Source organism: Salmo salar, chromosome ssa10, assembly GCF_905237065.1.
Source record: "Salmo salar chromosome ssa10, Ssal_v3.1, whole genome shotgun sequence".
Classification (NCBI taxonomy): Eukaryota; Metazoa; Chordata; class Actinopteri; order Salmoniformes; family Salmonidae; genus Salmo; species Salmo salar.
Window position 1 is genome coordinate 82,893,891 of NC_059451.1, and position 12,604 is coordinate 82,906,494.

General features: G+C 42.3%; 1 protein-coding gene across 10 annotated transcripts in view; it reads right to left on the reverse strand.

Moving 5' to 3' along the window:
- ntrk3a (neurotrophic tyrosine kinase, receptor, type 3a) overlaps positions 1-12,604 on the reverse strand; it is a 287,024-nt gene that overhangs the window by 160,114 nt on the left and 114,306 nt on the right. For all 10 annotated transcript variants that reach the window (XR_006757011.1, XR_006757012.1, XM_014124431.2 and 7 more), the window contains exon 4: positions 2,310-2,378. Coding sequence is in view for 8 of the 10 variants with exons in the window: in XM_014124431.2 (XP_013979906.2) it covers positions 2,310-2,378 (69 nt within the window). In the remaining 2 variants the exon portion in view is untranslated. The remainder of the gene's footprint in view (positions 1-2,309; positions 2,379-12,604) is intronic.

Below are 12,604 nucleotides of genomic sequence, written 5' to 3' on the forward strand. Positions count from 1 at the left end.
TTCCACAGAGGACTGGAGAGTAAATCATTTAAGAAAAAATTTGATATCCATTGAATTATATTTTATTAGTCGTTACTTAGGCTCTACACCACAGAAAATAAGAAATTAATCAATGTCTTTGTTCCCAATTGGTCAGAAGGAAATGGCACTAATTTCTAACCAGTTTCATCTTCTTTTCGTCAGATTCTTCTCTTTGCTCAAGCTGTGATGTCGGGCGCTAATCACTGAGCCTTTGTTGAACAGTTTTAGTAATTAGAGATTAAATACTACACTCTTGGAAAAAAAGGGTTTGAAAAGGGTTCTTCGGCTGTCCCCTTTTAGGTTCTAGATAGCAACTTTTTTTGTAAGAATGTATAAGCAGACTGAAAGGTTCTTTATTCTTCTAACAGGCTGTACTCTTCAGAAGACACAAACAGTCAAAATATGGCTAGAAATAACAATGGTATCAAAAGGAATGGTCATTTAAGTTCACACAACAAAATGACCATCTGTAGAGTCTATACTTCATCTGTGTTTTCAAAACAACACTTATTTGTCTCTACTTCACTCAACCTTTTCCATGTTGTCAGTATACCCTCTCATCTTACAGCTACACTACCATTCAAAAGTTTGGGGTCACTTAGAAATATCCTTGTTTTTGAAAGAAATGCACCTTTTTTGTCCATTAAAATAACATCAAATTGATCAGAAATACAGTGTAGACATTGTTAATGTTGTAAATGACTATTGTAGCTGGAAACAGCTGTTTTTTAACGGAATATCTACATAGGCATCCAGAGGCCCGTTATCAGCAACCATCACTCATGTGTTGCAATGGCATGTTGTGTTAGCTTATCCAAGTTTATCATTTTAAAAGGCTAATTGATCATTAGAAAACCCTTTTGCAATTATGTTAGCACAGCTGAAAACTGTTGTCCTGATTAAAGAAGCAATAAAACTGTCCTTCTTTAGACTAGTTGAGTATCTGGAGCATCAGCGTTTGTGGGTTCAATTACAGGCTCAAAATGGCCAGAAACAAAGAAACTTTCTTTTTCGAATTTATAATTAGCCTTTTAAAATTATAAACTTGGATTAGCTAACACAACGTGCCATTGGAACACAGGAGTGATGGTTGCTGATAATGGGTTTCTGTATGCCTATGTAGATATTCCATTAAAAATCAGCTGTACATTCTAACTCCTATCATCAGCTACTCTGCTGCCCATGAAATTCTTACTCTGGTATTATTCAAGTATTGTATGTATTTGGTTGCTTTTAGCCTAAGTAGTGCTCCGTGTACAACATCCTCCTCCTCCTTCTGCCTCTAAAGGACAGGCAACCATGAAAATAAGATAGGCCTCCTCAGAGGAGCTGCCCTGTTTCCATAGCTTAAAATACCACATTTATATCACAACCTTACAGCTGCTCTTCATTTGTTCCCCCTCCCTGGGCTGAGCTGAGCGATGATAAAGCCTAGCCTGCTCCCTGCTCTTTGCTCTGCGTCAGGCCCTGGCTGAGGCTCTCTGCTATTTAGGGAAAGCACTCACTCTGATTCCTGGACTGGAGAGAATGGAGGGGATGCAAGCGTAATAACTCTACGATGGCCATATATCAACGCTAGGCTTCAATTTGTGTATTCTACCGAAAGGGAGGACCTAACAGGTCCAAACAAGTAGCAGATTCAGGCCATAAACACACTGGTTGCGCATACAGGTGTAGGAATTTAATTTGACCTATATTGTCACAGCAAAATAATCCTGCAGCAGCAGGATTTGAAAGTTTAGTCTATAATGTTGCTTGATTATTGGTGGTTAGGCTATTAGCTGGCCGAAAGTAGGCTATATAAAAAGTGCAATACTGTTAATGTAACCGTGCGTTAGTGTGGGTTTTCAGTGAATTTATGTAAATCACAAAGCTCATCTGCATTTCTGGCGATGCAGGAGAATTCTCAACAACAAAAGAGCGTTCAAATTAAGATCCTACACCTGTATATTCCTGGACAAACGAGACACTAAAGGACCAGAGAAAAACCTGGACTGTGGACCAGAGAATCACCCGGCCTGGACACTCCATTTAACACACTCATACATCACATCCATTAAATCAAGGGTTATGACGCAGGGAATAAAGTATAGTGTTGTTTGTCTGTTTCAATGATTTTCTCCAAGTTAATTGTTGCTTGGCTTTGAATGGAAGAAGATGGGAATCCATTTGGAAACCATGAAGGCTGTGTTAAATGGGTTGCATAATTAGGATATAACAGGCTCTATGAAAGGTTTTTCTGGGTGCACAAGTTGATAAAATAAGATGAAAAATGTACAAAAACTTACAGCTCGAAGAGTTGAAGATTCTGGAAGAGTTGCCATGATAACGTGGTCAGAGGATTCTTCGATAGGTTTCTGTAGAAGAGAGGGAGAGAGAGAAAACACAGGAGAGGGATAAATGTATTAGTGCTGGACTATGTGGCCGAGGCGGATGAAGAAAACAGCAGCAGAGAAAACACAAAGCACAAACCAAAGAAACAGAAAAATCCTGAGAGAATAAGTGGTGCTGGAGGGAAAGGAACAGACTTGACAATCCAATAAAGACAGACTTGGTCATTTTCAAGACAACAAATTAAATAGAGACAGCGAGGGCCTGAGGCCTTCGAATCCAATACAAAGGAGGTGAGATAAGGCATGTAACCACCAGAGCACCGCTCTAAGGTGTTAAACCCTGAAATGGAGGCATTCTTGTAGAGTGAGAGTGAGTGGTTCACCAAAGGATCTGTATGTATTCTGGAGAGCTGATAACATATTTATATTTACATTTTTGTCATTTAACATACACTCTTATCCAGAGCGACTTCCAATACGAAAAAGGCATGCGCTTCCAGAAGTGAAAAATGGTAGGCTACAGTATGAAGTACGAGGTTGTGCTCAAGATCAACGCAATGATGTGAAAATATTGCACCATCAAACTAACACAGTGAAATGCTCACTAGGGACCAGCTACCCAAGCCCACTCCAACCCAGACCCATCTCTGTGAAGAGACGGTGAGCACCAGGGGGGTTGAATCACTAATAGTAGAGCCAGGCGAACAGCCACTCATTATCAATATTCATTGAATACTTCAGATCACTTAATACCCTAACACTGCCCTGGTTAGATCCTAGCAGGCCTGCTTGACAGATAATCAATGCATTCCACTGCAGTCTTACCACTCATCTGGCCCTGGGGAGCTGGGGACTGCTGCTTCTCTGGCTGCCTGTCCCTGACCTGTTCCCTCTGCTCCCTTGCTCTGCAGCACCACGGACAGGGAGAAAGTACACAACACACACCTCTCAGTAGCCTCTCTATACAGAACCACAGACAGCACAAGACCAGATCAATGGGCAGCATCTATGGGCAGCAGGACTACACATGTCTCTTGGTGCTGTCAATAGTCCACATTGCTGTACAATATTCACTGCATACTCATTACCTGCTCTTCGCTACTGCAGGACCATGGACAGTGCCAGTATTCAAACACAGCCTGTTCTTACTTCAGCACCATGGATAGAGACATACAGTAGGATGGGCAGTTCGGGCTATTTTCTCAAATATAAAGATGAAATCACTCTACTGTACAGTAAATCCTTCCCTATCTCAGACCTGGCGGTAGGTAGCATAGGCTCAGTATCCCACATTATGGGTAAGAAGCCGGCCTCAGTTGGTCAGGCAGAGGAGGCTCTTCAGCAGCCACTGTGACTAATTCAGCTTGAGGATTTCGGAGAGTCAAATTGCCCAGCTGAGGGCTGGTTGCCTGTGCAGTGTGAACTCATTCACTCCCTTTCAAGGATTTCAAATCGTTGGGTCGGGGTAGACGGAGTCTGTCATTTCTTTTTTTTTGTTTACCTCAATCATTGAGAGGGAAAAGGTGGAAATTGCACGTGAAGACATGGGAAATCTTACCGTTCATACCATTCTTTATCATTACTATACATGTTATGGCGTAGTTGATTCATGGGTAGCCTATGTTGTTTACGTTTTTTATGGTTTAGGTTCAAAGGAAAAGTTCTGTCCAGGTTGATTGCATCAAATGAAACAACAAAATTGTTATTTTCATTTCAGGAAACATTACCCCGATGCTTAATGTGCTTCCTCGGCAAGTACTTCATTTGGTGGTTGGGTGCATTGGGATCCCAAAGGCCAGTGGTTCCCAAACTTTTTTCGGGTACTGTACCACCAACTGAATTTTGCTCTGCCCGGAGTACCCCAGAAATACCCCCTTATGTGCATTTTACCAGCAGGCCTGTGGTCTAATATGTCTTCTCTGACTAGGTATCCCCCTTTCCCAAGTACCCACAGAGATCCTAGTACCCCTGGTTGGGAACTACTGCCCTAGACTAACCCTACTAAACACTGATGTGCTGCTGCACATGCCTGTTTCCGTGGCAACGAAAAAGCCAAAAAGACGCGTGCCACTGCTCATGATTTTACCTTGCATTTTCTGTGACACGGGGGGAACAGAACCCTACACAGAGGGAACAGAACCCTACACAGAGGGAACAGAACCCTACACAGAGCTGTACGTATTTTTTAGAGGACCTGCGACCACCATGACAGAGACAGAGTGTGTGACCCGGCATTACAGCAGCCGCGTCGAGCCAAGTCTCCAGAGACAATGGTAACTAATCCCCCAGCTAGCTGAAGGATTAGGAGCCAGGAGGACTGCACCACTATGGCCAAGAGGACTCAGGATGCTACTAGCATATTCCATAACACTCTATGTGCACCCCTGGCCCCTGGCATTCTAATCACCTCATTAAATTGATAATGAGATTATTAAAGCTGTATCCATTGGGACTAGCAGGGGCTGTATGGTTTATTTCTACATGTTATTATTCTTGGCACACAAAGGAGTTCATCTGGACACTGTGTATTAAGAGCCCAGTCCTAGGAAAATAACATGTAGCCAGAGCCAAAGCTAACTGAGCCGGCAAAAAGACTGTCTGTCTGTCCATCTGTCTATCAAGCCTGTCCCCCTGAGGACGGGGACACGCTAATGAGAAATGGGAACTCTACACAAAGACTGCCCTCAGAAGGACAAATATAGACACTGGAATTAGATACAAGTATACTGTAGGAGGAAAAAGCTTGTGTTTCTAAGAAAGTATGCCCATGAAGATGGCCTGTTGACAAAGGATTTTTTTCTGGCTGCTAGACAACAGAGTATTAGTAGTGATTAGTAATGGTTTCTGCAGTTGTTGACCTGCCCTTTACAGCATCAAAAGATGATGCTCCCCAGTCTAACAGTCACCTTCCATCTGTGTAACAGTGATAAAGAGATAATGGCATCACATGGGAATGGAACTATGGTGTGAGCTGCAGCCTTTCAGAGGAAAAAAAACAAATAAATTCACACCATTAGTCTAAAAATGGAACACAATAACGGAATTTTGTAGGAAACCTCTCTTGGCTCGCAAATAATCCCTTTCAGATTGTCACACAGACAGAATCAATTACTGGAATGGTTTAGGGAGAGCTGCATACTGGAGCAGAGGAAGAGCAGGAGGCCTCTGGAAGAACTCGTGTTGTTTAGACACAGTATCTTCTGCATACAGGGCCGGCCCCAGGCATAAGCGAAATACATACAAAAAAATGTATTATTATTAGTATTTTTTTATTTAACCTTTATTTAACTAGGCAAGTCAGTTAAGAACAAATTCCTATTTACAATGACGGCCTACCCCGGCCAAACCCGGTCAACGCTGGGCCAATGTTGCGCCACCCTATGGGACTCCCAATTCACGGCCGGATGTGATACAGCCTGGGTTCAAACCAGGGACTGTAGTGACGCCTCTTGCACTGAGATGCAGGGCCTTAGACCGCTGCGCCATTCGGGAGGCTGTATGCACTTTAGTAGAATACACAAGTTCCAATTCTGACATTTGGTTGTGCATCAGCAGTTTTTCTTTTCTTATGTCAGTCACTCAATAAGCTGTATCAGCTAACAATTTTATTATTGGTAAGTTCGTCTAACCAGCTATCTAAACTTGTAGTAATCATGGCCGAATGCCCACCGAGCATGCAGGGCACATGCCCAGGGGCCCTGACTTCCAGGGGGCCCCCATTGGTTTTGTTAGTCACTCTCACTCAGATATCATATTAACATGGCATAAGTCATGGTAAAATGTGTAGAATTGCTGGAAATTATCTGTTAAAATGCACATTTGTTCTCTCTGTTCAATGGCAAAATGTATAGAATTGCATGAAATGTGTTGTAAAATTGCAAAATGTTCTCTCCTCCCCATGGCAAAACGTATAGAATTGCAAAGAAATTCCTTGAAACTGCAACATTTTCTATACGCCCTATGGCAAAATGTGTAGAATTGAAGGAAATTAACTTGAAAAAAAAGTTCTCTCCATCATTAAGAGGTGGGACACTAAAAGGTGGGGGGGCCCCCCAACCAAACCTCGCTTAGGGCCCCCAAAAGGCTAGAGCCAGACCAGAATGCATCGGTGCACTATATGTTGGCATGAATATGCATGGGTGTGTGATCATGCATAGATGCGTGTAATGACCATATATGAGCGTGTGTGTATATTATGTGCAAGGCATTCAGGCTGTCACTCTACGTGTGTCCTTGTGGGCAAGCGGTCGTATCTGTAGTGTATCTGTACAATTATGATGTAGCCACGAGCCTGAATGTGTTCTGTGTTAGACGGAGAGTGCTGTGTGAGTGGTGTTGGAGGGTTGGAAGGGTGAAGGAGCCTGTCGATGTGGATTACGAACCCTATTAACATAAAGAGGGAAGAATTATTAAGTCCTTATGAAGGCTTCATTACCTCATAACCAGGCATTGCACCAAAGCACATGGGAACTTTTTTTTCTCTGTTCCTCAGCCAGTGTATTGTGTTAGGCTCATTGAATCAGAGAATTGATCATGAGAGAGAGATCAAGGAGAGAGCAGTCAAAGCCCCAATGCAATTATCACTCTGAACAACATTAAGGTCGGGGGCAGATGCTTCCGCTGTAACACCTTCCCAAGGTGCCTTGCAGGCCTGGGAGTGGGCTTTTCCTCGGTGGATGAGAGGGGTAGGGGAGATGGATGAAGGCAACAACCATTATTAAGACCTGCCTCCCCGTCACTAGGCCTGCCTCCCTACACCACTAGACCACCACCCGTCTGCATGCAGGAACGGAAGTGTCCTTTTCAAAGGTCATTCTTCGTTCCAGTCATGAGAAATGTCAGCTAAAATTGGATTTGGGAAGAGAAGGCAATAAGAAATAAATATATAAATCAAATCAGACATCAAATGTGACGCCTTGCCCCAAACACGCAGGAGTAGACATGTTGTTATTAAAAGTTAGAAAGACTAACAGGTGGAAATGAATCATGGAAGAAGGTCACAGGCTAAGCAGACAGAGCCTTCCTCTTCAGAGTCAATACAATCCTTCTGACATTTGATAATGCTCTTCACACGCCTCATAGACATCAGCAGGGTTATTTATAGCAGAGGTATAAATTTGCTTGTCAATTAACACAGTTCAGAGCTGATTATAATTTCCCCTGCAGAGCTGCTGTATACTATGCATATCTTAAGGCGGGTAAATTTACATTGAGTGAGGGTGGAAAAGGTTAAAAGGTTATTCTTCTGATCCGTTTCCCACATGTCTATCATGTACAGTATATCACAACAGCACAGCTGCATTTAATAAGGTATGCTATTCATGATATTCACAGACATTTGCATATGTGTGTCATGGGACACCACAGAAGGTTGATGAGTGGGTCCTCCTGATTGGCTCCAGCAGGGGGTTAGGGGACTCTGGGGCTACAGCCCCTCATCTATAATGCAGGTGAAGAAGTCAACGGGAGAACTAGGGCCCATTGTTAATAACATGGCAATTATACATAGCCTGCAGTTAGATACTGCATACAGTAGGACTGATTTTTCAATTTTTTATCTCCCAGTAGTCTCAAGCCAAAGGCAGTCCCTTAGATCTGCAGATGGGACTGGGTGCAGTTAGAATGACACCAAAGCATCGACCATCTCAGAAGATGGCATATATTACTGTTTGTGACACACAGGTATGAGACCTTAACAGGTTAGCATGGGGCAATGTGGCCATAACTGACATGAACTGACTTGGGCCGATGACACCTTTAAGGAGATGTATCTTATCAGTATTACGGCACCGGTGGATGACAAACAGCTAGGCCTATGTGTTATAGTGGAAGCAATGAAACAATTAACACAGAACATGATTAGGCAGCTTTAAAATGCGTAGATACTACCAAAAACAACCACATTACCTAAATGAAATGGTCAGAAATCATTTTGCATTGTAACATATTTGGAGGTATAAAAAGTGTAATTGAAGTAAGACAGGGTTTCCCAAACTCGGTCCTGCCCCCCAATGGGTTATTTGAATCAGCTGCGTTGGGCGAGTTTGGGAAACCGAGTTTGGGAAACCCTGACATAGGAGACCAGATTAGGTCTACCTGTGAAAACACCTCACAGATGGAAGATAACACCCCTGAGCCTCGTGTTATGATGGGTTTATCTTTTAACAATATTGCCAGGTGCCAGAAACTCCTGCAAATCAACTGAAAAAGTTGCTCAATATTTATTGAAATGACAGAAGGGAATGTATCTGACAGAAGTGAAAAAGAGATTGGTTTTATACACAAGACACTCTCACTCAACAGAATATATATATATTTTTTACAACAAGAACACCAATCTCTTGAATCCCTGTACACATCCATTTATAATATCTCACCCGCATAATCAGGATAACCACAGGGGTTGCCTATTACTGTTTCCTGCACCCAGATATCAATTCCTCTCTGCCACCCATATCATGGAAAGACAAAATTAATGTGATTGAAAGAAATCTCTTTAAAATTCATGTCGGTTTGCTTCAAAAGCTTCCCGAAAAGTCCCCATGTATGACACGCATCTACACAAAAGCTTTAATTAAATACGGTCTTTATGTCTCAAAGAAATACTGTTTTCATCAAACACATACACACTATATACAAGGGGTTTATCATTCCAACTCAAATAGAATGGGGGAATGAAAGCATACATATAGCCATATAAGGCTAGATGCCAATGTTTATTTGGAAGCCGTAACGCAAGGTCACATTTCTCAGGGCGTATTTCTACCCAGTCACTCAGGTGAGCTATTCAAATGCCTGATCTCTGCAATGTGTCGCTCCATTTACTTTGTTGATATTGCTTTATGCGTATGGATATGCCTGTCTGCCTCAAACATCTATCAGTAACTCTTGGATTCTCAACTGTCCTAGATACTGAGGTTACGCTTTAAATGTAAATTCAGCTATTGCCTCTCCAACTGCTGCCCTGCTCACCCCAGAAAATATACAACTAAAGTGAGAAAGTGTAACATTGGGGATGGTCGGGGGAACTAAGACCTGAATTTAAGGATACTGCATCTCAGTATCTACATTTTCATATATTATACAACCAATGAGGTGCTTTTGTGTTGTTGTTTTCAAAGATTATGTTTTTGTTGCGTTATCTTATCAAGGTAAAAAGATCATTTCCCAAAACATTATCACAGCTACAACTGAACCATCCAAATGTGATAAGATCAGAGATAGCAAGATAGTGATTTTTCCTAAGGTATCATTAATGCATAAGGTGCTTTCTGCACTGCAGTTCTTATTTCTTCACTCTTTAATGACCACTTCAGCTCTTAATTGTTCCTTTCCTTTAAAGTCGAATAGTTCTGGATTTTCTGCATCCTTACTGTGACTTATGACCAAGTATTAGATTGAGACACACAATGTGTAGGGGAGAATTTAGATTTTTTTTTTCCAGCATCACTCTATCAAGAGAAATATAGTATTCTTTCTAACAAAGATATCTAGATATATTTCAAGACATTGTGTGTCCCTGGAAATAATCTGAATTCAAAAAGTGTTACTTTCACACAACTTACCCCGGGTATGGGGTATGTTGAGTCACAGGACAGGGTAAGTGAAGCCGCCTTAAAATGTCTGTACTGAGTGAAATATTACCACTAACCTTTTAAAACCATGTCTGTCTTTATTTCCCAAACACAATTCAACACAATCACAATCACTTTTTTGTCTTTTAATCATTTTAAGCGTCTTTTAACACAGGCTTCACACCTAACAAAAACATTGTACTTTTTTTATTACACTTTAAACACAGCTTAACACCTTATAAACACTTTGTACTTTTTGAAACACTTTAACACAGGCCAGGCCCTGTTGTTGCCTCATATCCAAGTGATAATGCCTTGCATTACGCCTGGGAAGAAAACACATCCATTTGCTCAACTTTCCATTGGCTCAACCATAGGCTCAACTTACCTCAAGGCAAACATTTTCACTATATTAGCCCACACAGCTTCAAGGATGCGCTTTCATGCTAGGTTTAGGACCTCATATGGAAGCTAATAGAGACCCCAACTGATGTATTGAATAATCTTAAAATCATCTACTTTGGTTTAGATACAAGCACCATGAAACCTTGAACACAATAAATTAATTTGACTTGGTGAAAATCATTTTTTTGTGGGATCTTCTTTATTTTTTTATTTCACCTTTATTTAACCAGGTAGGCAAGTTGAGAACAAGTTCTCATTTACAATTGCGACCTGGCCAAGATAAAGCAAAGCAGTTTGACACATACAACAACACAGAGTTACACATGGAGTAAAACAAACACAGTCAATAATACAGTAGAAAAATAAGTCTATATACAATGTGAGCAAATGAGGTGAGATAAGGGAGGTAAAGGCAAAAAAAAGGCCATGGTGGCAAAGTAAATACAATATAGCAAGTAAAACACTGGAATGGTAGATTTGTAGTGGAAGAAAGTGCAAAGTAGAAATAAAAATAAAGGGGTGCAAAGGAGCAAAATAAATAAATAAATACAGTAGGGAAAGAGGTAGTTGTTTGGGCTAAATTATAGATGGGCTATGTACAGGTGCAGTGATCTGTGAGCTGCTCTGACAGCTGGTGCTTAAAGCTAGTGAGGGAGATAAGTGTTTCCAGTTTCAGAGATTTTTGTAGTTCGTTCCAGTCATTGGCAGCAGAGAACTGGAAGGAGAGACGGCCAAAGGAGGAATTGGCTTTGGGGGTGACCAGAGAGATATACCTGCTGGAGCGCGTGCTACAGGTGGGTGCTGCTATGGTGACCAGTGAGCTGAGATAAGGGGGGACTTTACCTAGCAGGGTCTTGTAGATGACCTGGAGCCAGTGGGTTTGGCGACGAGTATGAAGCGAGGGCCAGCCAACGAGAGCGTACAGGTCGCAGTGGTGGGTAGTATATGGGGCTTTCGTGACAAAACGGATGGCACGGTGATAGACTGCATCCAGTTTATTGAGTAGGGTATTGGAGGCTATTTTGTTGCTTACCACTATTTCCATGTGGTTTATTCCTTCACAGACTCCATGAAATGATGACCTCTTCCTAAAGATTTGGTCACATGATTCATGTTGTGTAAGGTTTCCTACAAACAAGGGTGGCTCAATTTACTCTTTGGCTCAACTTACCCCGCTCTCCCCTATTGATCATATCTACTCTGTCCAGTTTGGATATAATAAGGTATGAAGGCTGTTTTGATGATGGAGCGGTAATGAAGTAATCACTATTGAAACACATACAAACATTTAAGGCCCTAAGTCTAGGAGGAGTATACATGTAGCTGTTTTTGTCTCAGAGATAATGATCTTCAACACTCCTCCGACGCACCATGGTGATAAAAACACATGCGTGTTCCCCTTATTGACTGGCTGTCCCCTAAACATCCTTTGAAAAGGGCATAATATATGTAGCATTGGGTCTAGTTTAAATGTGTAGGGCAGTCAGGGTTGCCTGAAGAGAAGTTGTCAACATCCTTTACGAGAGTCTCGGAGCCAAAGAGACTGCGTCAGGCGGTGTCCATCATCCTGACTGTTTCATTATTTACTGGCCAGTGTCCTGATAGTGGAGTTCCCAGAGGGCCAATGCTGTGCTATTATATGGGGCAGCCCTGTGCTGTCCCAACCCTCCCCAGAGAGACACACAGCGCTGTGATCTCAGGACACTCCGGGCCTCACACAGATGAATAACCCAGTGTCTTTGAAGAAGGACCACCAAAAAAGAAAACAATGTATCCTTTGCCACCCCCCTCCCTCCCTCCAAGTCTAGCCCCGTACCTCCCCCATGTTTCCCAGCATGCAGTGTGATTCTGTGAAGGTGGCTGTCACCCATCGCCGGTGCTCTTCCTGTCTTCTTGAAAGACCGTGAACCAGCGGACCCCAAGACCTGGGAAAAGAGAAAAGCTGCCTTGCCTTTGCTTAGTGGGGAAGTATTAATCAGACCAAATATGTATTAGCTTCCCCTGCGCTCTCTTTTGATTAGTCATTGTGACGTGGCTGGGAGGCACAACAATGGAGCTGTTTGTCCAGCGCCGGGCTCAGAGAGCGCCCCTGGTCTGCACACTAATTGTCTCATTAATGATCACAAAGCTGCTTTTGCCTCACATTTATTATTCTACTCTACCAGGAAAGGGGACACAGAAAACCCATTGCAGCTTTTGCAGCACTATGGTCATGTGAATGTTAATGGTCTGTAATGTTAGCCCCGGCGTCTCGTGACACATAAATAAAGA